Source organism: Molossus molossus, unplaced genomic scaffold (genome assembly GCF_014108415.1).
Source record: "Molossus molossus isolate mMolMol1 unplaced genomic scaffold, mMolMol1.p scaffold_m16_p_18, whole genome shotgun sequence".
NCBI lineage: Eukaryota > Metazoa > Chordata > Mammalia > Chiroptera > Molossidae > Molossus > Molossus molossus.
This window is the reverse complement of record NW_023425353.1, coordinates 25,112,262-25,140,149: the sequence shown is the minus strand read 5'-3', so window position 1 is coordinate 25,140,149 and position 27,888 is coordinate 25,112,262. Positions and strand designations below refer to the sequence as shown.

The window sequence follows — 27,888 nt, the reverse complement described above, 5'->3', positions numbered from 1 at the left end:
CTCACTTGGTTATGTATTTTTTTTAAATACTTTGTGCTCCCTGGCCAGTGTGGCTCAGTGGTTGAGCATCGACCCATTCACCAAGAGGTCACCGGTTCAGTTCCTGGTCAGGGTACATGCCCAGGTTGTGAGCCCGATCCCCAGTGGGGGGCATGCAGGAGGCAGCCAATCGTTCTCTCTCATCGATGTTTCTACCTCTCTCTCTCTCCCTTCCTTTCTCTCTAAAATCAATAAAGAAAAAAAAAATTAAATACTTTGTGCCAGTGTGGCTAAGTGGTTAGAGTATTGTCCCATGCACTAAAAGGTCATGGGTTCGACTCCTAGTCAAGGGCATGTACCTGGGTTGCAGGTTCGATCTCTGGCCCCAGTCAGGGTCACGTGGGAGGCAACCAATCGATGTCTTTCTCTCACATCGATGTTTCTCTGTCTCTGTCTTTCTCTCTCCTCCCTTCCCTTCATCCCTTCCACTCTCTCTAAAAATCAATGGAAAAAATATCCTCAGATGAGGATTAACAAAAAAAAAAAAAAAACTTTGTAAGTGGTGGCTTTTACTTGCTATTTGTGGCTCTTTGGTGGGGCTCTGGGTAGGGGCAAATTCAGTTGGTTAGCAGGGGCTTGAACAAGAACTTGTCTTGGGACCCTGAGGTATTTGGGGGCAGTGCTCTTCCCCAGCAATTTGTTCAAGGAGTGGGGTTGCCTTTTCCCACTAGCAAAGGTCATGGTGCAAATGCAGCCCATCCTTGTTCTGGGGTGGGGTCCCACTTCTGGGTATCAGGGCAGACCAGAGCTGTAGCAATTTTTGCCTTGCCTTTCTTCCCCTTTCCAGCAGCCGATGTGGTGGCAGTGGAGTCTGGCTTCTCGGTGTGCCCCGGGCTCCTGGCCCCAGGAACTTTCCTAGGAGCTGCCATGTGGATAAGTGTCCCCGAGTCCTTGCCTTCCCCAGAGCCTCGCTGGGTCAGCAGGTGAGGGAACACTGTGCGGATCCCTGTCCGCCGGTTACACGTCGCCATGGGTTTCTTGATGGTGGAGCCCTCTACTAGGAGCTGGATACCCACATACTGGGGCACCTCTACAGCAGGCTATGAGGAAGAAGAGGGGATAAGACCTGCTCAGACAGTGCTTCTGGAGTCCTAGGCCCAGAAGGACTCAGGGCAGAAATAGATGGAATTAGTTTCTAGGGTACCTACCCAGGAGGTATTTCTGGGCTGAGAAACGGGAAGCCTACCTCTGTCCTCTAAAGGGTCTGGCCCTGGAGACCTGAATCAGTCCTTAGAGAGTCAGTGAGGCCCTGGGACTAGTAACCCAGAGGAGTGGCAGAGTCTCAGCCATGCCTCTTCTCCACCTCCTTGCCCTCCTAAGCTGCCCTGGCTCCTGCTGGAATATGTGTGGCTCTACTCCACAGGCTACTGCCGATGGATTCTCAGCAGAGAGAATTGAGTTGTGACACCCAGACAGATACGAGGCTTAAATCTACTCAGAGCCTCACATGAATCCAAGTTACGTGGAAGCAGAAACTAAGAGCTTTAAAGAAGACATACTGTGGAGGGGATGAAATAGCAAATATGCAGAGGAGGCGGAGAAACTGCTTCTGTGCAATTTCAGTTCCTATAAAGCCAAGCTGTACTTCCTGCAGCTTGGCTCTAGGAGAGCTCTCTGTGTCTTGCAAAGAACCCTTCTTTTAACTAGTTTGTGGTGTTCTCTGTGTCATCAAAAGATCCCGATTAGACTCTATTTGAACAGGGTCATTTGGAGCTTGTTAAAAATCCAGGTTATCAGAGCTCCCAGAAAACCCCGTTGATGAGGAAAAGCTCATCTTTACAGAAGAATGTCAGCTAATAAATGTAGAAGGAAAAAATTAGAAACTTACCATTTTGTAACGAATACAAAAGGCAAGAATTAAAACTGGATATCAAAATGAGCAGGTGAGAAGGATGACAGGAAAATGTGTCATTTGCACAGGGCCACAGTGTCACTTTACAAAGTAACTGATCATTACAAAGGGGAGGATACAGCTTACAATGGAGAGATCTGGTAGCCACCACCTTAACCCCATGGTCAGACTTAGCATCACTAATTGCAAGACATTCTGACAGTGTGTGCCTTGTGACACTGTATGAGGTACCCAAAATGACCTCTCAGGTGGTCTTGCCAAAAATAACCTGAACCTCATCAAGCTGTTTGACCTAACTTCTAGTTTATAGGACATTCAGATAACAGAAGAACAGTTAAAAACCACCCTAAAGAAACAATCAGATAAACCCAGAATCTGGGACAGTTCACAAAGCAATCAGCCTGGTCCCTTCAAAAGATCCAAACTAAACTATGGGGGGCAAAGGGAGAAGCAGTGGAGCTGTTCTAGATTTAAAAGAGATTAAAGAGCATCAAAAAGAATACCTAGCAATAAATTTAACCAAGAAGGTGAAAGACCTGTACACTGAAAATTGATGAAAGAAATTGAAGACACAAATAAATGGAAAGATATTTTGTGTTTGGAAAATATTTTGTGATTGGAAGAATTAATATTGTTAAAGTGTCCATACTACACAAAGTAATCTACAGATACAATGCAATCCCTATCAAGATACCAATGGCATTTTTTACTGAAATAAAAAAAAAACAATCCTGAATTGTATGGAACCACAAAAGATTCCAAATAGCCAAAACAATCTTGATAAAGAACAAAGCTGCAAGCATCATGAGTCCTGATTTTAAACTATATTACAAAGCTGTAATAATCAAAACAGTATGTTATTGGCATAAAAATGGACACAGATCAGTGGAACTGAAAAAAAAGCCCAGAAATAACCCCATGCAATTAATTTATGACAAGAATGTACAGGTATAAGAATATATAATGGGGCCCAGCTGGTGTGGCTCAGTGATTGAGTGAGCATCAACTCATGCACCAAGAGGTCGCCGGTTCAATTCCAGGTCAGGGCACATGTCCAGGTTGTGGGCCCAATCCCCAGTGGGGGGCATGCAGGAGGCAGCCAATCGATATTTCTCACAATGATGTTTGTATCTCTCTCCCCCTTCCTCTCTCTCTAAAAAATCAATAAAAACATATTTTTAAAAAATAGAAGTTAATATCCAAAATATATAAAGAACTCATACAACTCATTAGCAAAAACAAACGATCCAATTAAGACATGGAAAGAGGACCTAAACAGACATTTTTCAAAAAAAGACATACAGGTACATGAAAAGATGCTCAACATCACTAATCATCAGGGAAATGCAAGTCAAAACCACAAAGAGATACCACCTCACACTTGTTAGAATGACTATTATAAAAAAGACAAGAAATAACAAGTGTTGGCGAGAATATGGAGAAAAGGAGGATGTCATATATAATGAAATATACAAGGAAATCTTGCCATTTGCGACAATATGGATGGACCTTGAGGGCATTATACTATGTGAGATAAGTCGGAGAAAGACAAATACCCTATGATCTCATATGTGGAATCTTAAAAACAAAACTAAAATCAAACAGAACAACTGAACTCAGATACAGAGAACACATTAGCGGTTGCCAGAGGCAGAAGGATGAGGGGTGAGTGAAATGGGTGAATGTGGTCAAACTTGCAGTTGCAAAATAAATAAGTCATAGGGATATAATATACAGCATGGTGACTATAGTTAATAATACTGTGTTGTATATTTGAAAGGTACTAGGACAATAGATCTTAAAAGCTCTCATCGCAAGAAAAAAACTTGTTAACTACATGTGGTGATGGATGTTAACTAGACTTAATGTGGTGATCCTTTCACAATATATACAAATATCGTCATTATGTTGTACTCCTGAAATTAATATAATGTTATATGTAAATTACATCTCAATTTTTTTAAAGCCACAACAAAATTTCAGAGATCTAAGTCATGCCTATAGGCCCTTTAAAGTAGCTACAATTCTTTTAAGCATCCCAAGGGCATAGCTGTAGGTCTTATGTTTCATTCTCTAAAACAATTTGAGTTAGCAGAGGTCTGCGAACAGCAGGGCTTCTATAATTTTGAGGGCTGTTGTGCTACAGCAGTCTCACAGAAGAGAGAAGAGCTCTTAGATTTGTGGACATGGCTTTTGTGTAATAGAATGGATTATAAATTGATACATAAGAAACACATGGCCCTGGTCAGGTACTCGGTTGGTTAGAGCATTGTCCTGCTACGCCAAGGTTACAGGTTTGATCTCTGGACCAAGGCACATCCAAGACTCAACCAGTGAATCAATAAATTAATACTTCATTCTCTCTCTCTCATATCAATAAATAAAAATTAAGAAAAAAAGAAAAGAAACAAGGCTTTTAAAAACATCAACTTGGCCTAGAAGAGACAAATGTAATATGAAATGAAAAGGCTTTTGTACCCCCAAATTTCTATGAGTAGGTAACAGACTAGAAACTATTGAGAATGTTCATGGAAAAGGAAGGATGATTCAGGGCTGAACTGAGATCCCAATGGATGGAAGCAAGAGCCATGGAGAACTCTTAGGAAGTAACAGTGGGTCCTAAGAGCAAAACTAGAAATATATGCTAAGGCTGAATTTTGGAATTTCTATGGACCAGTAATTCCTGTGTACTTCCCACCCTGCCTCTCTTTTTGGGCAAGAGTGACTATAATAGCAGCAGCAGCAGCAGCAGCAGCAGCTTCCACTAACTGACTCTCACAATAGATCCAGGCACTTTACAGGTGATGCCATGCATCATGAAATGCCTAACAACCTTATTAGGTAACAACAGTTAAAACCTCTGTAGCATTTACCATGTACCAGGCACTATTCTAACGTGCTTTCAACTCATTTAATTCTTACAACCTTATGAGGTAGGTACTCTTTTCATTCATGCTTTACAAATGGGGAAACTGAGAAAACCCCACCCCCACCCCCTAGAGTTGTTCAAAGTCACCCAGCTTGTAGTTATTGAGCAGAGATTTGAACCCAGGGAGGTTCAGGGGTACGTCTCTCTAGAAATATTACCCACACAAATTAACTCATTTCATCCTCCCAAACCCAAAGAGAAAGATGGTAGTAGCATCTCCATCTTATAGATGAGAAAACAGATGTACTAAGTCACTGTGGCAGGACCAGGACTTGAACTGGGTCTGATTGCAGTGCCCTGTGCTTCACTATGGGGCTGCTTAGAAAGGGTGAAGACTCCCTGGGGTCCTACCTGGCCCAGCCACCTCACCTGCTTGTAGATGAGCTCAAAGGCTCCTGTGTCACAGTTTCGGTCCAGCCGACGGTCAATCACCACGCGCAGGGTATCGGCTTGCACACCGGCACAGAGCCGGGCGGTGACAGAAGTGGAAGGCGCCATGGTGGGGCTGGCATTGATCTCGATCAACCAGGGCTGGAAGTTTTCACCAAACACAAAGTCAGCACCATAGAGCTCAAAGCTAGCCTTCCGACACTGCACAGTGTCCTGGGAGGTCTGCAGAGCATGGATCACTGCGGCCTTCATGCCAGGCACAATGACAGTGGACCAAGCATCTGGGGCCCCCATCTCCTGCAGGTGGGCCTGGAACTTCTGGCTCGACCACATGTTGTCTGAAGGCAGCATCGGGTGCCGATGACACGAATTCTCCAGGTGCTTCTGGATGGAGTTGTTGCACAGGTGCACTGAACTGGGACAGAGAGCAGAAAGCTGAGGTCTGGGCCCTGTTGCCCCTCCCACTCAAACCTATGGAGGGCCAGCAAACCCTGGACCCAACCCTGAGCCACTGTAGACCATTCATCTTGCTGGGGAGGACAAAGACAAAGGCCTGGGGGCCCATAATATTCTTCTAGGGCCAGAAGCAGTCTTATCTCTCAGGATCTCTTCTAAGGGCACTCTGGAGAACACAGTATTAAGTGCTTTGAGCATAGTATCAGTTAACCATCCCAGTGCCTGAAAGATAAGGTGGGTAAGAGTATTGCCCTGGCTGGTTTTGCTCAGCGGTTAGAGCGTCGGCCTGCAGACCAGAGAAACCCAGGTTTGGTTCCCACTAAGGGCACGTACCTCGGTTGCAGTTTGTCCCCGGCCCCGGTTGATGTTGTATGGGTGGCAATCACTCGATGTGTCTCTCTCAAATTGATGTTTCTCTCTCCTCCTCCCCCTCTGCCTCCCTCTCTATCTGAAGAGAAATGCAAAAATATCCTCGGGTGAGGATTTTTTTAAAAAAAAGTATGGGCCCTGTAGTCACTTCGACATGGTCAAGTCCTGTCCACCAACTAGTTGTGAGACCTTAGGCAAGTCATTCAATTCAAATGCTCCTTTCACGTCCCTGGGTTTTCATGAATGACTAACATGCATGCTGTGCTTAGCACCAGTCACATACAGAGCACTCCATAGTTGACAGCTGTAATGATGAGTTTCATATTACTTGCTTCCATTCTTCAGATGTGGAAACTGAAACTTAAGTAGGTTTTCACTTGATCAAAGTCACACAGCTCAGAAGCTGCAGAGATGGAATTTGCACCCAGGACTCCCTCAGGTTTCCTCTCACCCAACAAGCTAATGATGCCACTTGCCTCTCTCCTCTCGGATTTCTCCTGATCTCCCTTTACCCAGCTCTCCATTCTTTTTTATTTTTCATATTGCCTATTAGATGATTTTATTTATTATGTTCATTGCTTGTCTGTTCCTCCCTGCTAGACTGTGAACTCATGAGAGCTGAGCTCTTGTTTTGTTTACCGCTGTGTCCCAAGTGCCTGGAACAGAGAATGGCACTGGGTACACACTCATAGGTATCTGATGGATGGAAGGATGGAGGGATGGATGGAGGGCCTGCCTGCCTGCAGTCTGTGTTTGGAGCCCAGCATTGTACTGGAATCGCCGGTTCCTTGCCAGCTTCCTAAATAGACTGGGAGGGAGCTCATGGGAGGTGAGTGGTGGGACTCACTTGTCCAGGTTCTTCAGGGAGAAGGGCTGTGTGGAAAAGCGGATGTAGCTGTCACGGTAGAACCACACAGTAAGTGGGTTCCAGTCGGTCACCAGGAACCACTGTCTCAGGTCAAACTTGGTGCCAAATATAAGCAGGGGCCGCTCGATATACTTCTGCACAACCCACTTGCCATCTTTCATCATCATGGGGTTACCATCCACCAGTTTCAGCATCTCCTCCAGATGGTCCATGCACATGATGCCTAAGGGGGGAAATGGAGTGGTCAGGGACCAGGGCAGGCTCAAGCTAGGAGAAGAGCTGGAGGCAATGGATAGTTCATCATAAGCTCTCATCCCCACAGAAATGATAGGGCCAAGCAGGTAAGGCTGCCTGCCTCGTTCAGAACCCTGTTGCCGTTGGGAAAGTTGAAAATGTGCTAATGATTTAAATAGTTTTGTAACATTTTATTTTTTAAAAATATGTTTTCATTGATTTCTTTTAGAGAGATTGGAAGGGAGAGATAGAAACATTGATGTGAGAGAGAAACATAGATCGGTTGCCTCCTGCAGGCCTCCCAATGGGAATTGAACCTTAAACACGTTAAGGATTTAGAATAGTGCTTGCCACATGGTGAGCATTCAGTAAATGTTAACTCATGCCATTATTACTAGTCACCTGTAGAATAAATTTCTAGCTATGAATCTGCTGGCTCCAAAGTATGTATATTTTTCCATTTTATAGTGCCAAAGATGTTACACCAATCTGCACTCCCAGCAACAGTATATGAGATTTATGAGACTGTGTTTGTCTGCATCCTACCCAACACTGTTAATTATTTATTTTTTGCCATTCTCCTGGGTAGAAAATGGTATCTTATTTAAATTGTATCTCTTCTAAAATTAGTGAAGTATCTTAGTTTATAAGGCATCATTTTAATGTCGATAAATATAAAAATTGCAAACCACACACACACACACACACTCACAAATCAATCTCATTCCTTCATTGTTTGGCCCCCAAACAGCCTGATCTCCTGCCAATGACACAAAATAATTTATGGCCAGTTCCCAAGTAGATCCTTTCTCAAATGGCTAGAAGGATCACCAAGCTTCCCCAAAACACAATACCTTGAGTAAAAAAGATTGAGATTATTTATGCCCTTTTGACCCAGTAATTTAATTTCTAGGAATTTATCCTAAGGAAATAGGTGGAAAGGTCGCACAGGATATTCATTAGTGTTGTTTATACTAGCAATCAATCAATAGGGGGAAAGCTGGTAGCCATCTAAATATGATCAGAAAAGGATTAGGTACGTCCGTGACAACACATCTAAACATGATTAGACTATGCAGCTGTAAAGCAGAGGGAGGTAAGAGTACATACTATATACTTTTATATAAAATTCACAAACAGGCAACACTAATCTATAGTATTATAAATCAGAATAGAGATCACCATTGAGGGGAGGTAGAGACTGGGAGGAGCCCTCTTGGGCGCAGGTAATGTTTTTTAAAGCTCGCTCTCTTTCTTTCTTTCTTTCTTTCTTTCTTTCTTTCTTTCAGAGACAGGAAGAAAGAAAGAAAAACACTGATTTTTTATTATACTTATTTATACATTTATAGGTTGATTTTTTTTTCTTTTAGTGCAACATGGGTGGATTTACTTTTTTTTTTTTTTTTATCCTCTCCCGAGGACCTTTTTCCATTTTCTGTTCAGGTAGAGTGGGAGGAAGAGAGAGGAACAGAGAGAGAGAGAAACATCGATGTGAAAGGAACACATCGAGTGGCTGCCACCCGCATGACCGACCAGGGCCGGGGACAAACTGCAACTGAGGTACATGCCCTTAGCGGGAACTGAACCCGGGTCTCTCTGGATCGCAGGCCGACACTCTAACCGCTGAGCCAAACCGGCCAGGGCTGGATTCACTTTTTAATTTATCTTTATTGTTGAAAGTATTACAGATGTCTCCCTTTTCTCCCCCATTGTCCCCCTCCACCTCTCTTTGGCCCCCTAACCCCCAGGTCCATTGGTTGATTCTTGTATGTGCCCTGACCAGGGGATCAAACTTGCAACTTTGGCATATAGGGACAATGCTCTAACCAACTGAGCTACGCAGCAAGGCCAGGTAATGTTTTATTTCATGACCTGGGTGCTGTTTCCTCAATTGTGACAATTCATTGACTTGTATTTTCACAATGTAAACCCTTTTCAATGAGATATATTATATATACATTTCAACTAAGTTTTTCTAAAAATGGAGAGAAAATTTTTAAATTTTGTGCTAGGTACATGGGGATTCATTGTATTATTCTTGCTAGTGTGTGTATTTTCATTTTATTTTTTTATTACTATTTTTTTAAAAAGATCTAAATGGATGAAGATCACTCTTTTTTTTTTTCCTTTATTGATTTTAGAGAGAGAGAGGGAGAGAGAGAGAGAAACATCGACATGAAAGAGACACATCAAGTGGTTGCCACCCTCACGACCAACCAGTGCCGTGGACTAACTGCAACCGAGGTACGAACCCGGGTCTCTCTGGACCGCAGTCCGATGCTCTAACAGCTGAGCCAAACCAGCAAGGGCATAGTGTGTGTATTTTTAAAGTGTCCATAACAATAAACTAAAAACAAAAAGAAAAAAATGCAGATTTTGATGTAATGAGATAGGGATATTTCCAAAATCTATTGTTAAGAAAAAAGAAATAGCCCTGGCCAGTTTGGCTCAGCGGTTAGAGCATCGACCTGCGGTCCGGAGAGACCCGGGTTCGGTTCCCGCTAAGGGCACGTACTTCGGTTGCAGTTTGTCCCCAGCCCTGGTTGGTCGTGCGGGTGGCAGCCACTCGATGTGACCCTTCACGTCGATGTTTCTCTCTCTCTCTCCCTTCCTCTCTCTCCCTCTCACTCTATCTGTACAAAAAATGGAAAAATATCCTCGGGTGAGGATAAAAAAAAAGAAAAAAGAAATAGCCCTGGCCAGTTTTGCTCAGTGGTTAGAGCATCAGCCTGTGGACCGGAGAGGCCCGGGTTTGGTTCCCGCTAAGGGCATCTACCTCGGTTACAGTTTGTCCCCGGCCCCCACTGGGGTCATGTGGGTGGCAACCACTCGATGTGTCTCTCTTGCATTGATGTTTCTCTCTCTCTCTTCCCTCTCTTCCTCCCACTCTATCTCAAGATAAATGGAAAAATGTCCTCGGGTGAAGATAAAAAAAAAAAAAAGAAAGAAATATACAAAGAATAAATGAATACTAATTGACATTGAAAGATATGAAAAAATAAAGCTACAGAATAGTATGTTTTTGTTTAAAATAAAATTTAAATGTAAATCTCCCTCTCTCAGAATGCACAGAAGGAAGTATAGAAAGAAAAACACCAAAAGGTAAACAGTGAGTTATCTCAGTGTAATCAGGGTGGCTTTTGCTTTCGTCTTTCTACTTTTCTGTATTGTCCAATTTTTAAAAAAATATATAATAAACATGTATTTTCATACTTGGAAAAAACCAACAAAACTATTTCCAAGGTAGGAAAAAGAGACCACAATGTTGGATTTGAAATGACATTCCCAAGAGAGTGTCCCGCAGTGTCCGGAGCTATAACAGCTTCACTTGGACATGAACAAATTCATCCAAGGGCAGTATTTAGAGGGATCTGCCAAAAGTCTGTTTTCTACATCTCAGAAGTCCTTAACCAGCTTTTGAAGACTGGGCTAAGGCACCACCCCAGCTTGCTGGCTCTCCTGTTCAGATTCCATTCACATTGAACTGAGCAGCCAGAATAAGAGCTAAAAATAATAGCACTTACAAAGCAGTTACTATGTAAAAGCACAGGATCTAAGTACTTTACATATATTATATTCATCTAATCCTCTTGGGTAGCTATTATTGACTTCATTTTACCAATGATGAAAATGAGTCATGAGAGATTAACTAACCTGACCAGTTTTACAAATAGTAGGAGGCAGAGCTTGGGTTTGAACCCAGAAAGTCTGGCTCCCAGCATCCATACCCTTAACCACTCTGCTATATACTTCACAAGGATGCACTGGCCAAATCCTTGAGCCCTTAGATGACAAGCACCTGCACATGAGTATCACCAGACTTACCTAAAGCATCAACCCAACTCTGAGGGCAGGAGAAGAGAAGCTGGCATCGTCACAGCAGCCAACGTTTATGGGATGATTACTCTGTGCCAGGCACCATGCTGAGCTTTAGATACTCTACCTCTTGTAATCCTCACCTCATAGGAAGTATTATCATCTCTCATAGATGAGGGAACTCAGGTTCAGAGAGTGATATACTTGATTAAGGTCACACAGCATACTGATCACAGAGTTGATAATAAAATCCACGCAGTTTGGTTCCAATAGAGTCTGCACTATTGACAGCCTTGGCCTCTGTCTGGGCGGTAGGCTGCAGGGTGTTGGTGCAAAAAGCAGGGGCTGATACCCACCTCGGCCACGGGACTTAGCTCCTGGCTTCACGATCCAGATGTTGCGATCTCCTTCCATGTCCATCTGGGGCACCACGGCCCGCAGCTGCTGCAGGATGTCCTCACAGCGCGGGACCTGAGCATCCAGGTGCCTCAGTTTTGCTCCCTCACTGTGGGGAGATGACGGGTCTTGGGCAGGGCTGGGCCTGGGGGCAGCCTGGTGGACAATGCAAAGGGAGACACAAGCCACCCTGCCCATGGTCCTACCGGCCTTGGTCATGCCCTCCCCTCCCTAAAGATCCAGGTAGGTCTCTTCCAAACCTCCATACCCACCTTCAAGCTGCCCCCAACATTCTAATATGCCCAGGTGCCATCCCAGACTGCTGTAATGGGAGAGGATGGGAAAATGCCACTTATTACACTCTACACCCACTCCAACACTCCATTTTCTGCCACCTCCCTTTCCATAATATTAAAATTGCCTTTGGCAGAATTTAATCATACCACATCTAATGGTGAGGAACCACTATGTGCCAGGCTCTGTGCCAAGGGCTTTACATATATTATCACTAATCCTCTCAGTGGTCTTGCCAGGAAGGTATTACTGGCCCCATTTTAGAGCAGTGTAAACTGAAGCTTGGAGTGTTAAGAGACTTGCCCAAGGCCACAAATTAAGTAAATGGCTGAGCCAGGACACAAACTCCATCTGACCTGATACCTCCACCCACAGGTGCTTTTGGGGCTTCATTCCCCTTCTCATCCGGACCTAACATTGGTTAATAGGTGAATCCCTTCCTGATCTAATTCTTTCCTTTTTTTTTTTTTTTTTTTTGGTACATGCCCCTAGCGGGAACCTAACCCGGGACTCTCTAGTCCTCAGGCCGATGATCCAACCGCTGAGCCAAACTGGCCAGGACTCTTTTCAAGCATGTCTATAACATATATCTCCTTGCTTTATTTCTCTGCTCTTCCTATCGCCTACCACCTGACATCTATGCTTATTTGGTTACATCTGTCTCCCCTCACTGGAATGTAAGCTCCATAAGAGCAGGAACATTTCTGTAACTGTTATTCTCATGTTCCCATCCCCAAGCAGTATATCTGACACTTATTCAGTGATCCCTAAAAGTTTGTTAAATGAATGAATGGTTGCATAAGCAAGTACTTTGGCAGGAGCTTGCCTCCGCAACTGGTTTGCACAGACTGGGGTTCATGGACAAAGACAGACCCTGTTCCCTACAGGATACAAAATGTCCTGAATTAAACCAAGTCACAAAATACTCCAGATGGCTGCCTCATCCAAACTCTCCCATTTCTTCTCTTCTGACTGAATAGGAAGGAAACCTCCACTAGATGCTAACCTCCCTTTAATATCTTAGCCTCTTGAATGTCTCCAGCCATGGAGAACTTATCTCTCTTTTAATTAGGAGGCAGCAGCAACCACTGGGGCAGTGCCAGGAACAGGGACAGCCAGATGGAAGGAATGTAGCAGTCCTCTTATTCACACTTAAGTCCTGATGCTTCTGTTTCCAGTTTTACTAGAAACTTTTCCATGGGCCATAGAACAAAGATTCTACTCAGTTAATCTGTCATTTGGCCCAGAAACGTGTCACCTGAGGGTGGCAGGGCCATGTGTAATTTGAAAATGTATGTTCAACATGACAATATAATTTTATATTTAGCAAAAAGGAAAAACAACCAGTATGTTTGTGGAAAGTCAACCTTGATCAAAGCCTGGCTGCTGGGTCATGGATTTGTTTTAAAAAGTTGAGAAACGCAGACAACAGCATGGTGATTACTAGAGGGGAAGAGGAGTGGGGGAGGTAGAAGAGGGTATGGGGGGGAATTGAGATGCATAGCAATAAATATTTTAATGAATGCTAACTATCTATACTGAACAACTCAATACTATATGTTTCTTTTTTGGGGGAAGCCGCACACAAAACATTTATTTGGAGAGGGACAGGGAGATTGCCCAACAGACTACTTCAGTTGAAGGCTGAGAGACCCTCTCCACTTCCAGAAAGCTTTTCAGCTCAAGCTGAATCAACCAGAGGATCTAGCTGGGAATCTAGCTGAGGGTGAGTGGGGGATGGGTGGGGGTGTTTGGGGTAGATGGGGGCAGGGGGACTCTTCAAGGAACTTCATTGGCCACTTGGTGTCAACACTATATATGTTATATGATGCAATAATTTATGAAATTCTGACATTTTTTTTTTTTTTTAATTCTCACCCGAGGACATTTTTCCATTTTTTGTTCAGACAGAGTGGGAGGTAGAGAGAGAGAGAGAAACATCGACGTGAAAGGGACACATCGAGTGGTTGCCACCCGCACGACCCAACCAGGGCTGGGGACAAACTGCAACCATGTTACATGCCCTTAGCGGGAACTGAACCCGAGTCTCTCCGGACCGCAGGCTAACGCTCTAACCGCTGAGCCAAACCGGCCAGGGCTGAAATTCTGACTTTTGAGAGGTTCCTACAGCCCTCTAGAACTTGCCCTATACCCGGAAATAAATATGACATGTTCTTTTCACATAATATTCTAACTCAGTCTCGATAATTCTTGGTTTAAGAAGAGTGACTTTAGCCCTGGCCTGTTTGGCTCAGCGGTTGGAACATCGGCCTATGGCCCAGAGAGACCCGGGTTCGGTTCCCCCTAAGGGCACATACCTCGATTGCAGTTTGTCCCTGGCCCTGGTTGGGTTGTGCAGGTGGCAGCCACTCGATGTGTCCCTTTCACATCAATGTTTCTCTCTCTCTCCTTCTCCCTCCCTCCCACTCTATCTGAACAAAAAGTGGAAAAAATGTCCTCAGGTGAGGATAAAAAAAAAAGAAGAAGGGTGACTTTACATATTCTGGTAGCTAAGGTGAAAGTATAGGGTCATTTTCATTTTCTGACATTTAAAAAAGATACAAATGAATTATTTATCAATGATGTGAGTTTTCTCAGTATGTCATTCATTCAAAGTTCATTTATTAGTTCTTCAGTTTCCCCTATTAAATCATCGAGTCTGTCCCATCCTCTTAACCCCACCCCAGCTGAGGCCCTCATCACTCCCACCTGGATTGCTGCAAGTCTCCCCACTTGAGCTTTGTGTCCCTTGAGGGCAGAGACTACGTGTCATTTCTGGAGCCTGGCACAATGCTTGGCACACAAGCTGAGTATTCTCCTGCCTTCAGGACATGTCTCCTTCCAGCCTCTCCTGCACACCTCTGCTGAATGGAATCTCCCTGCAACAGCTCCAGTCTCATCTTGACACTCCTTTCCTCTGCTCAAGAACCCTTTCCCAAAGCAGGTTCTGAAAACATACTCTCGCCCTGGCCGGTTTGGCTCAGCGGTTGGAGCGTTGACCTGCGGTCCAGAGAGACCCGGGTTCGGTTCCCACTAAGGGCACGTACCTCGGTTGCGGTTTGTCCCTGGCCTTGGTTGGTCGTGTGGGTGGCAGCCACTCAATGTGTCCCTTTCACGTCGATGTTTCTCTCTCTCTCTCCCTTCTACTCTATCTGAACAAAATATCAAAAAATGTCCTGTGTGAGGATAAAAAAAAAAGAAAGAAAGAAAAAAACACAATCCCTCAGGATGCTCAAGGGGGCTAGGGTCACATAAGTACAAGACATACAGTAAGTCCTCACTTAACCTTGTCAATAGGTTCTGCAACTAAGTGAAATGACATATAACAAAACCAATTTTACCACAGGCTAATTGAAATAAATAGAAGTTAAGTTTCTACAGCATCTCATCAACGTTATAACAAACAACATAATTTGTATACTCTCTCTCTGAGGTATATACCAATAGGTTCTGAAAAGCCCTGCACCAAGGAAACCTGTTTTTTTTTTTTCCTCACCCGAGGATATTTTTCCATTTTTTGTACAGATAGAGTGGGAGGGAGAGAGAGGAAGGGAGAGAGAGAGAGAAACATCGACGTGAAGGGACACATCGAGTGGCTGCCACCCACACGACCAACCAGGGCCGGGGACAAACTGCAACCAAAGTACGTGCCCTTAGCGGGAACCGAACCTGGGTCTCTCCAGACCGCAGGCCGACGCTCTAACCACTGAGCCAAACTGGCCATGGCAAGGAAACCTGTTTTAATTCACTTTGTTTAACCTAATGTTTTCTAAATATGATTGACCACAAAAGCCCTTTATTTTTTTATTTTTTTATTTTTCACAAAATCTATTTACATCCTATAGAATTATCATCCTATATAACACACTTTGGGAAACACTGGCCTCTAGGATAAAATCTAAATGACTTAATAGATTTTATTTTGTGAGTGAATACTGAGTCTATGCTCAGCACATAATACAAATGATCCTGTCTAATCCTACCTTTGAGGAAGACATTATTTTAAAGTTTATTTTGCATTTGAGAAAAGTAAAACTCAAAAAGATTAGTGACATTCCCAAGGTCACAGAGCTTGAAAGTTGCAAAGCCAGGACTTAAATTGAGGTCTACCTGACAGCACAAGCCATGATCTTTGTGACTATGCTTCACCAAGATCCAGGAAGAATGGTTTGCACCCTATCATGAAGGCAGTGGGAGCCCTTGAGAGTTCTTGAGCAGGAGAGTAACAGGGTGAACAAACGGGGGAGGCTTAGGGAGGAGGTGGGGGTCTGTACTAGAAAGAGAGGGTTTGTCTCTGATTGAGCATTAGTTCAGAACATGGAAGCCCCCTAGAGCAAGGGGCACCTGCCCATGCCCCACACCATGGCTGCAGAGTTACTCACTGGACCACTTGGTAGTAGCGCCGGAGAAAGAGGGACCAGCCCTCAGGGCTGAGGGACAATGGAGCCTCCAGGTCCCGGTCAATGTCCAGATGGGCTAGGTTGCTGAGATGCTCCTCACAGGCACACAGAGCTTCATCCACAAACTCTGGGGACACCATCACCAGCTTTTTCTCCTGTTTCTTGGGCTGCTTGTCTCCTGCGGAGGTAGGGAGGGGCCTGTCACTATCTGACAGGTAATCTGATACATGCCATGGCACCCACAGCTCCAAGGCCTGTCACTTACCTGAGAACTCATCCTAAATACACCTGAGGCCCAGAACACACCTGCATCTCTTACTGTCCTGGAACCTGTCACTTACCTGAGGCTTTCTTCTAAATTCACCTGAGACCCTAGTACTCATCCTTGGCCCCCACTGTCCCAGGATCTGTCACTCACTTGCGTGTCCATCCAAACTGTCCCCAGGACCTCTCAGCACCTATAGCCCCAAACACACCTGCAGTCTCTCTGCTCCTGGGACCTCTGACACACGTGTGACCCTTGTGCCCCTGATCCTGGCATACAGCAGTCTTCTTTGCACCTGACATACCCAGAGAATAACAATGGGGAGGTTTCCCTCTGGAAGAGAAAGGGTTTTCCCACCTCCCAGTAGAGCTGCCCCTTATGTCACTGAATCCCTGGCTGATAGGTCCTGGATTATAGTATGGGGACTTTGAGATAGGAGCCAACTCCAGAGAGGGAGAGGGCAAACAATAGGTTGGGCCAACATGGAGTGTGGCATTCTCTGTGTCCCCCTCCACAAGGCACAAGGAATCCTTTGACCACGTGAAACTACACTGTTTCCTCCTCCCTAGAGACCTGAGCTCCCCCCAGACAGGACTTAGTCTGTCCTCTTAGTCTGTCCTGACTAGAGAGCTTGGCCACATGCCAGGCCCATGGGAGGACTGAATGAGGCAGTGGATCAATTAATAAATGGATAGGAAGATAGGTAGGTCGTTGGTACAGAAGAATAGATGAGTGATGGACTGGAGGATAGATAGGTGGTGGATAGTAGGATGGGAAAGCAAGTGGATAGATGGGCAGATGGGTCTGTGGAAGGATAGGTAAGAAGGTAGAGGAATAGAGAGATAGATAGAATGTGTTTTGCTAAAAAAAAAACGTCCTGCCCTGGCCAGTTTGGCTCAGCAGTTAGAGCGTTGACCCGCAGACCAGAGAGATCCGGGTTCAGTTCCCGCTAAGGGCATATACCTTGGTTGCAGTTTGTCCCTTCGCCCAATTGGGGTTGTGTGCGTGGCAACCAGTCAATGTGTCTCTCTCACATCGATGTTTCTCTCTCTCTCTTCACCCCTCTCTCCCTCCCGCTCTATCTGAAGATAAATGCAAAAAATGTCCTCAGGTGAGGATAAAAAAAAAAGTCCTGGCCCATATGGCTTCACAGAGGAGTTTTACCTAACATTCAAAGAACTAACACCAATTCTTCTCAAATTATTTCAAAAAAGTCAAGAAGAAGGAAGACTGCCAAGCTCTTTTTATGAGGCCAGCATAATCCTAATTCCAAAACCAAATAAAGACACTACAAAAGAAAGAAAATTACAGGCCAATATCTGTGATGAACATAGATACCAAAATTCTCAACAAAATATTAGCAAATCGGGCCTGACCAGTATGGCTCAGTAGATGAGCATCGACCCACACACCAAGAGTTTGCCTGTTTGATTCCCGGTCAGAGCACATGCCCAGGTCGGGGCATGCAGGAGGCAGCCAATCATTGTCCTCTCTCATCGATGTTTCTATCTCTCTCTCCCTCTCCCTTCTTTTCTCTCTAAAATCAATTTTAAAAAATTTAAATCAATAAAGAAAAAAAAAGTTCTTAAAAATTAGCAAATCAGATCCAGCAATACATTAAAAATTATTCACCACAACCAAAGGGATTTATCCCAGGGATGCAAGGCTGGTACAATATTTGTAAATGTGATACACCACATAAACAAAATAAAAGATAAAAATCATATGATCATATCAACAGATGCTGAAAAAGCATTTGACAAAATCCAGCACCCATTTTTGATAAAAACACTCAGCAAAGCAGGAATAGAGGGATCATATCTCAATGTAATAAAGGCCATATATGAAAAACCTACATCCAACATCATACTCAATGGGCAAAAACTAAAAGCATTTCCCTTAAGAACAGGAACAAGACAGGGATGTCCACTTTTGCCACTCTTACTCAACATAGTACTAGAAGTCTTAGCCACAGTGATCAGACAAGAAGAAAAAATAAAAGGCATCAAAATTGGAAAGGAGGAAGTGAAACTCATTATTTGCAGATGACATGATACTGTACATAGAAAACCCTAAGACTCCATCAAAAAACTACTAGCTTTAATAAATTAATTCAGAAAAATAGCAGGATACAAAATTAACATCCAGAAATCAATGGCATCCTTATATACCAATAATGAACACTTACTCAGAAAGGGAAACTAAAGAAACCATCCCATTTACCATTGCAACAAAAAAATTAAGATAGCTAGAAATAAATTTAACCAAGGAGGCAAAGATATGTTCTCAGAAAACTACAGGACATTGAGAAAAGAAATAGAGGAAGATATAAAAAGTGGAAGCATTTACCATGTTTATGGTCTGGAAGAATCAACATCATTAAAATGTCCATAGTACTCCAAACAATCTACAGATTCAATGCAATCCCTATTAAAGTACCAACTATGTATTCCACAGATCTAGAACAAAGACTCCAAAAGTTTATATGGAACTAAAAAAGATCCCAATAGCCACAGCAATCTTGAAAAAGAAGAACGAAGTTAAAGGGATCCAACAAGACCAGATATCAAGTTATACTACAAAGCCATCGTAACCAAAACAGCATGGTACTGGCACTAGAACAGGCATATAAATCAATGGAACAGAACAGAGAACCCAGAATTCAACCCAAGACATTATGCACAATTAATATTTGACAAAGGAGGCCAGAGCATACAATGGAGAAAAGACAGTCTCTTCAATAAATGGTGTTGGGAAAATTGGACAAGTACATGCAGAAAATATGGAACTAGACCACCAACTTCTACCATACACAAGAATAAACTCAAAATAGATAAAAGACTTAAATATAAGTCCTGAAACCATAAAAATCTTAGAAGAAAACATAGGCAGCAAAATCTCAGACATCACATGGAGCAGAATTTCCACCAATACATCACCTAGGGCAAGAGAAAAAATTAATAAACGGGACTATGTCAAACTAAAAAGCTCCTGCACAGCAAAAGAAACCAGCATCAAAATGAAAAGGAAACCCACTTGTGTGGGAGAACATATATGCCAATAATACAGCAGATAATGGGTTAATTTCCAAAATATATAGTATCATACAGCTCAACAAAAGAAAGACAAACAATCCAATTAAAAAATGGGCAGAGGACCTACATAGATGCTTCTCCAAACAGGACATACAAATGGCCAAGAGACACATAAAAAAATGCTGAGTTACTAATCATCAGAGAGATGCTAATTAAAACAACTGAGGTAACACCTCACACCTGCCAGAATTGCTGCCATCAACGAATCATCAAACAAGTGCTGGCAAGGATGTGGAGAAAAGGGTACTTCGGTACACTGCTGGTGGGAATGCAGACTGGTGCAGTCACTATGGAAAACAATATGGTGTTTCTCCCCAAAATTAAAAATAGAACTGCCATTTGACCCACTTCTTCTTTTTTTTTTTTTAATCCTTACCCGAGGACATTTTTCTATTTTTTTTGTTCAGATAGAGTGGGAGGGAGAGGGAGGAAGAAAGAGAGAGAAACATTGACGTGAAAGGGACACATCAAGTGGTTGCCATCCACACGACCAACCAGGGCGGGAGACAAACCGCAACCGAGGTACGTGCCCTTAGTGGGAACCAAACCTGGGTCTCTCTGGACTGCAGGCTGACGCTCTAACTGCTGAGCCAAACCGGCCAGGGCAATCCCACTTTTTGGACTATATCCTAAGAAACCTGAAACACCAATCAGAAAGAATATATGCACCCCTATGTTCATAGCAGTGCTATTTACAACAGCTAAGGTCTGGAAACAGCCCAAGTGCCCATCAGTAGATGAGTGGATAAAAAAGCTGTGGTACATTTACACAATGGAACACTATGCAGCTATAAGAAAGAAAGGTCTCTTACCCTTTGAGATGACATGGAGAGTATTATGTTAAGTTAAATAAGCCAGTCAGAGAAGACAAGTACCACATGATCTCACTTATTTATGGAATATAATGAACAAAATAAGCTGACGATCAAAATAGATCCAGAGACATGGAAGTAAGGAACAGACTGACAAACCTCAGAGGAAAAAGGAGTAGGGATGAGATGGAGAGAGATAAACCAAAGAACTTATATGCATATATGCATAACCAATGGACACAGATAATAGTGTGGGGAAGGCAGGAGGTGGGTCGGACTGGGTCAATGGGGGAAAAAAGGAGTAACGTTGAAAATAACAATTTTTTGAAAAAGTGTGTTGCTGAGAGAAGGTAGGTGAATGAGTAGATCAACAATGTGGGGACAGGTGGATAGATGGATGAATGGACGCATGAATAGGTGAATGTGAGATCGGTGGGAAGGTGTGTGAGTAGGTAGGTAGATGGACAGATGAGTAGATGGATGGAAGGACAGGGAGTGGGTAGATATATGGATGGGTTGGTGGGAATGGGTGGTGGATGGGCAGATGGATGTGGATAATACATAGATAAATGTGTGGATGAATAATGAATAGATGGGTGGGTGTGTTGGAGGACAAATGGGTGGGGGAGTGGAGGGAACCACACAGTACTTACCTGTGGCCTCTTCCTCTTTTGCCTGGATAGAATATGACTTCCATTCGGACTTGACCACAAGCTTGAGAACGTTGCGGGCAGCTGTCAACCAGAAGTCCTCTGCTCCCGGGACAGGGGACACTCTGCTCAGCCCCTAGGCTCCCGGCCTGTTCTGGTTCCGGAACCTGATCATGACCTGCTCCATTCTGGATCCAGAACCTGACTACCTTCTGACTCTAGAACCTGGTAGAGCCTGGCTCCTATTTCAACTGTAGAACCAGACCAGAATCTGACCCAATTTGGCTCATATATTCTACCTTCAGAATCTCACCTAGACCTGTTGTCTGATTTCTCTTTGTTCCTGATAGACTTGATACTTATTCTAGCCTGAACACCAAACCTTGGCCCAAAACCTATTTCAAATTTGGAGACTAATTTAAACCTAGCTTCTACTCTGGACCCAAATTCTGACCCAAATTTAGAATCAGTTCTGGAGTTGGAAACTATTCTGCCTTAGAAGTCCAAAGTATAGAGCCCTTTCTAGATTAGGAACCTAATCTAGCCAGTTGGAATTTGCCACAGGCCTGGAACCCGTTCTGAATTCCAAACAGCCCATTGACCAACTTTTAGAACCAGCTCCAGAATATAAGCTAAGTTACCTAAGATTTTCTGGAGGTCTGGGTTGACCAAACTAGGAGGCTCATTAAGGGAGGCACATTAGGAAAAGATAAGGATTAGGGATGGAGAAGGAATTTTGTTGGCGTGGACAAGGACATGAGGAGAGAAGCCCTTTGCTTTCCAACATGAGCCAGGACTTGAACCTTTATCCTTCAGCTGGAGGGTTGCAGGTACAGGGTTGGGCATCTCCTTACCTATGAAGGCCTTTTTGTCATCCTCAGCCCCCAGGCGGTAGCAGCGTGGAAAGAAGGAGTCAGCATCAGCCTCATCAAACCATGGCAAATTCCGGAGATTGAGACATAGACCCACCTATGGAGTTAGCTGCTGAGGGGGCAGTGTGGGACTTGCCCAGAGAAACTTTCAGGGGCTCCCCACTCATCACATACCCAGACAGCTCAGGGAGACACTGCCTGGACATTCTCAGAGCCTCTGCGCACTTGACTTGCTCATATCCATCTCCGTATGTTTGCCCACTCAGTCTCTCTGCCAAGAATGCCGCATATTCCTCCTACCCACCTTTTCACATTCTTAAAGACCTGCTTCCTCTAGGAATCCTTCCCAGTCTACACCAAAAAATACACTAGCAGGTCCCAATAATAAAGACTTCATTCTTGCCACAATCATAGAAGATAGTTTTACTGGTATTCTCATTTAAAGATGGGGAAACTGAGGCTCAGAGAGGTGAAATCACTTGTTAATACACCCAAGTAAGATAGAATGGATCCATCAGGCCCTGGCCGGTTTAGCTCAGCAGTTAGAACATCAGCCCGAGTCCCGGGTTTGGTTCCCACTAAGGGCATGCACCTCAGTTGCAGTTTGTTCCCGGCCCGGGTTGGGGTCCTGTGGGTGGCAGCCAGTCGATGTGTCTCTCTCACATCAATGTTTCTCTCTCTTCCTCCCTCTCTCCCTCCCGCTCTATCCGAAGATAAATGCAAAAAATGTCCTTGGGTGAGGATAAAAAAAAAAAAAAAGAATGGATCGATCAGCCATCAGCCTGATAGCCCCTCCTTAGGAGGTAAGGGCCTTCTTGCTCAGTCATTGGACTTGGTGTTTATTCTGGCTCCAGATCCCATTTGGATCCTGGAGTCTATTTTATTATTATTTTTTTAATCCTCATCCGAGGACATTTTTCCATTTTTTTGTACAGACAGAGTGGGAGGGAGAGAGAGGAAGAGAGAGAGAGGGAAACATCGATGTGAAAGGGACACATCGAGTGGCTGCCGCCCGCTCGACCAACCAGAGCCGGGGACAAACTGCAACCGAGGTACATGCCCTTAGCGGGAACCGAACCCGGGCCTCTCCGGACCGCAGGCGGACGCTCTAACTGCTGAGCCAAACCGGCCAGGGCCTGGAGTCTATTTTAGTCATGGTCTACATGTTCCAGACATGCTGCAGGGGTTGGATTTGAACCCAACTGTCCGACTCCAAATCCTGCTGACTTACATACCAAACCCCTCCTGAGAAGTCTCTGTTATGGACAAGGATAGTAGGGAACTGGGTTGCTGGCCCAAGGGCTCAGGGGTTGGAAGCTGTCATGCCCACTCCCCTGAGGAGCCCACCTTTGTGGTAAAGGAGCCAGCCCGGGCATAGTGGTTTATCATTTGCTCCTTGGAGAGGAAGCGACAGTCCAGCACATCCCGCCGAGTGGTCCAGATGAAGTAGGGGATCTCATTCCGAACCATGCGGGACTAGGGAGAGGAAACAGGGGAGGCTGGTGTGGGTAGCACAAGGTTGGAGGCTCCTTCCCACCCTGCTGAGCAGGGTGAGTGAATGGAAAGAGAGGATGCTTTCAAGGTGGCCTCTAGCCCACACACCATCTTTGTGTAAAATAAAAAAAGACAGCTCTTCCTACAGGGCATACACTTGGTGAGCAGGGAACAGATGGGCTTGCAGCCTCCTGTGGCCAAGTGCCCCTAGGCAATGACTAAGCCATACAGCTGAATACTGCAACTCGTTCTAGCCCATGGCCATCAATGACTTGCTCAGCAGCAGAACAGTGCTTGCAAGCTGATGAGCACATAGCATGTGACAAAGATTCTATATCTCTCTTTCCTACAACTCTGGGGGGTAGGATTATTAATAAGCAACACCACCATGTACTAGACCATGTTCAACTCATTTAACCCTCACCACACCCCTATGAGGCAGATGCCACTGTTATCCTCTTTTCACAAACGAGGAAACTGAGGCACAGGGAGGGTAAGTGACTTCTAACATGGTTTTGGGCCATATGAAACTGCCAATACTCAACCTTTCCTGGCATACAAAATGGCAATTTAGTATAGTTTAACTTAGTAACTGGTGGTGGCAAAACTTGAAGCCAAGTATCCTCACCTTAACACACGTATCCTCCACACCATCATATCAGCTTCTTTCAGAGCTTCATAAGCCCTTCCTTCCAGCCTTTGCTTGCCAAGAGCAGAGGAAGATGAACTATATGGTTTTTATTTGGAAGGGGGAATTTCCAGGCATGAAATTTGTGCCAGCTTCTGATACCACCTAGCTGAGTTGACCCCAGGCCAGCCTTGTCTGAGCCCCAGTGTGTCCTTCATCACTCTGCTGGCCCATCCAGGCTTTAGAGAAGCAATCGGTTTTTACTGCAGATGAGGAAACTGAGGCTCAGAGAAGGAAAGGACTTGTCTGCAGTCATCCAGCTGGACTTTAGTGCTCTCCCTCCAAATAAGCAGACCCCTGGCCATCCCTTGGGCCCTCACCATCAGAGCATGTGTCCCATCTAGGTCATCATATTCCAGTACATCATCAGAGTCGAACAGTTGTGGTGGCTGGAACTCCTCATCCTCATCTTGATCTTCTGCAAATGCAGAGCCCAGGCCTGGTGAGGCCCCTGTCCCTGCCCCATAGGCCCATACCAAAGTCTCAACCCTGGGACAGTGAGAACCAAAGGAAAGGGACTCGGGAGAGGCAGCTTGTGGAAACGGAGGGAACTGCTCACCATCCTCAGTGGTTTCACTATCACCCATTACTGAGATATCCAGATGCTTCTGGGGTGGCGGTATAGTAGTGCCCGAGGAATGGACCATCTTCTTCTCCACCCAGCCCCTCTTGCGCAAGAGACACCGGATTACCGGGTAGCGGCCTTGGATCATAAAGATTTTCTTCTGCTGTAAGGTGAGAGAAGGATATTTGTTCAGTAAGTACCACCTAAGTGCCAGACATAGGGGATTGTGAACCAGACAGTATGGGCTCTGCCTTCAGGAAATTTTGATAGTAGAGGAGACAGATTATAAACAAGCAGATAAATAAATATGCACAGTCAAAATTATGATGGTAATAGTTGGTATTTATTGAACAGCTACTATGTACTAAGCATTTATATATATTATTGAATATATATATATATATATATATATATATATATTTTTTTTTAATCCTCACCTGAGAACATTCTTGCATTTATCTTCAGACAGAGCGGGAGGGAGAGAGGTAGGAAGAGAGAGAGAGAAATACCCATGTGACAGAGACACATCAAGTGGTTGTCACCCACACAATCCCAACCGGGGCTGGGGACAAACTGCAACCAAGGTACGTGCCCTTAGCAGAAACCGAACCCAGACTCTCTGGTCCACGGGCCAATACTAACCGCTGAGCCAAACCAGCCAGGGCAATAACACATTTTTAACAGATGCTATTGTCCCCATTTAACTGGTTATGAAACAGAGCACAGAGGGGTTGAGTAGTTTGGCCACACAGTGGTTAAGTGAAAAAGATTTAAATCCAGGCTGGCTGGCTCCAAAAACTGGATACTTAATGGGGATCCAGAGGAACTAGAAATACATATACAGTCGGTGAAGGTGAAGAAGGAGCCATGAATTAACAGAGCTGGGTAAATGGTAGTTCGGGCAAAGGGAATAGCATGTGCAAAGGTCTTGAGGTTGGAGAGAAGTTGAAGGAACTGGAAGGAGGCCAGGATGAGGGTGGAAATGAGGGGAGAGCTCTTGAAGAGATAGGTCATGGTTAGACTGTGGAAGGCCCTGCAGGCTTTAGAAATAGTCTTGAATTTTATATCAACAGCATTGTGAAGCACTAAAGGCTAAGTGAGGGAGTGCCGTGACTGAAGGCTTTACAAGTTTAGCTTGTTGCTGTCTGGAAACTAGATAGAGGACACAAGAAAGGAAGTAGGGAGGTCAATTAGAAAGTGGTTGTAGTTTGTGTAGGAGAGAAATCATGGTAGCTAGAATGAGGGTGGCTACCGTGGAGAAGGGGAGAAGGTAATAGAGTTGAGACTTGTTCTGGAAACAGAGATGACTGGTTTTGCTAATGGGAGTAGATGTATGGGTGAATGAACAGAAAGATCAAATTTCTGCTTGAGCAACTAGGAGATGGGGAAGACCAGAGACTAGTGATGGCAGGTTGAGGCAGGATAATCAAGAATATGGTTTGGGCCCTGGCTGGTGTGGCTCAGTTGGTTGGGCATCATCCTGTGCACCAGTAGGTTGCTGGTTCAATTCCCGGTCAGGGCACATGCCCAGGTTATGGGCTCAATCCCTGGCAGGGGGTGTGCAGGAGGCAGCTGATTGATGTTATAGTCTCACATCAATGTTTCTCTCTCTCTCTCTCTCTCTCTCTCTCTCTCTCCCTCACCCTCTCCCTCCCTAAAAAATCACTGTAAGTTATTTGGATGGAGATGTCAAGAAGGCGGCTGGATCTACCAAGTGCAGAGTTAGAGCACAGACTGTGCAAGAAAGGGCATGTAGGAGGCACAGCACTGTCTGGACTCACAGCCAAGGAGACAGGTGTGGGGAGGGATCCAGGGAACCACTAAAGTCCCAGGCACCTTCAAAGACAACTGAAAAGCAGCAGCCAGGGAGAAAGGAAAACTAGAGGTGAACGGACAGCCAAGAGGAAAGGGTGTGAAGGGCAGCGGTACACAATGACACAGGGTGCCCAACCAAGATTATGACAGAAAAGGGCCTGCTCCTGGGGGGTCCCTAGTGACCTTGACGGGAGTGGTTCTGAAGGAAGTGGGAAAGGGTACAGAAGCAGAGTGGTGGGAGCTAAGAAGTGAATCCCAAGGTAAAGAAGTAGACAAGTCTGCCCTGGCCAGTGTGGTTCAGTGGATAGAGTGTCAGCCCAGGCACTTTGATTCCTCATCAAAGGCATCTATCTGCTGGATTGCAAGTTCAATCCCCTCCCAATCGGGGCCCTTACAGGAGGCAACCAATCTGATGTGTCTATGGATGTCTGTCTGTCTCTCTCTCCCCCCTTCCCTCCCTCTCTTCCACTCCCTCTAAAAAAATCAATGGAAAAAATCCTAGGGTGAGGATTAACAAACAAAAAAACAAACAAACAAAGTAGACAAGTCTCCTAAGTGAAAAGTCTAAGTGAAGGGATATCAACAATAGGAAGGTATTTGAAGATGGGTGTGGGATCAAGGGGTTTTTTGTTTGTTTTATCAAGGATGGAATAAATTAGTTCAAGGAGACAGGTTGAGCCACTCTAGAACAACCTCCACCACCTCCACACTGCCCAGCCCCCTCTGACCTTGACAGCTCTCTCCACATAGATCTTGGCGTTTCTGAGCCGGCCCATGTGATGAGACGCCTTGGACACTCCTGGCCAGAAGACAAGGGAACCTGCGGGAAAATGTGTAGTGGGGACTCAACCCAGCGTCTCTCCTGCCCCCCAATGCCCACGCTCATTCTCTTTCTCCACCCTTCATCCGAATGCCCACCCTCTATCACTCTTCCCCCGACCCCCATTCCCTTCACCCCAAGTCTGCCAGTCCTCGCCTCCACCGCCTCAGGCCAAGATAGCCGACCGCAGTGGGCCTCACCGTCCTGTAGCTGGGCATCATCAAGGGCCGGGGTGTGCGGGGCCCCGAGGGGGCGTTGATCCGCGGCACCCTGGGCGGGAGTGCCATGGGCAAGCGACTCCAAGACTCGGCGCGCTGAGGCAGGGCTGCCGGCCAGGCGTTTGCAACCAGCACGAGCCCCGCTGGGACCGGCGGAGGCGGGCCCGGGCCACAGCTGCGTCTCTGGAGGCCGGAACTCCAAGTGGCGTGCCCAGGGCCATGGGATGGGGGAACTGGTGCGTGGCTCAGGCGGCTGCGGCTTCCGCGGCCAGCTGCATACCAGGCCGCCCTCCTGGCGGTACGAGGTGGCGGAGCACCGGCTTGTGACTCTCAGCTCCCCCGCGCTCAGGATCAGTGCCGCGCGGGGTCCCTGCATGCGCTCCTCGTCGCGCGCAACCTCCCCCGCCCGCCTCTCGCGGGAGGGCCCTGAGAAGCCGGAGCTGGGCTCTCGGTTCCCAGGCTCTGCCCTCTGTTTATTGTCGCCTTGGAAACCATTCCTCGCCACAATCAGGCCGCTGTTGGCTAGTTCCGAGGCTCTCTCCAACCGGTGA

At 45.3% G+C, this 27,888-nt stretch overlaps 1 protein-coding gene across 1 annotated transcript; it reads right to left on the bottom strand.

The window, feature by feature from the left end:
- Positions 1-716: 716 nt before the first annotated feature.
- TTLL3 (tubulin tyrosine ligase like 3) lies at positions 717-27,117 on the bottom strand. Its single transcript, XM_036267456.1, has 12 exons — positions 27,028-27,117; positions 24,479-24,647; positions 24,240-24,337; positions 23,085-23,213; positions 21,720-21,834; positions 20,869-20,967; positions 16,520-16,603; positions 16,026-16,221; positions 11,310-11,458; positions 6,883-7,126; positions 5,190-5,625; positions 717-1,079 (listed from the first exon to the last, which is right to left on the bottom strand). Exons 1-12 carry the CDS (start codon positions 27,073-27,075, stop codon positions 717-719), a joined length of 2,130 nt encoding a protein of 709 aa, XP_036123349.1. The 5' UTR covers positions 27,076-27,117.
- Positions 27,118-27,888: the final 771 nt, after the last annotated feature.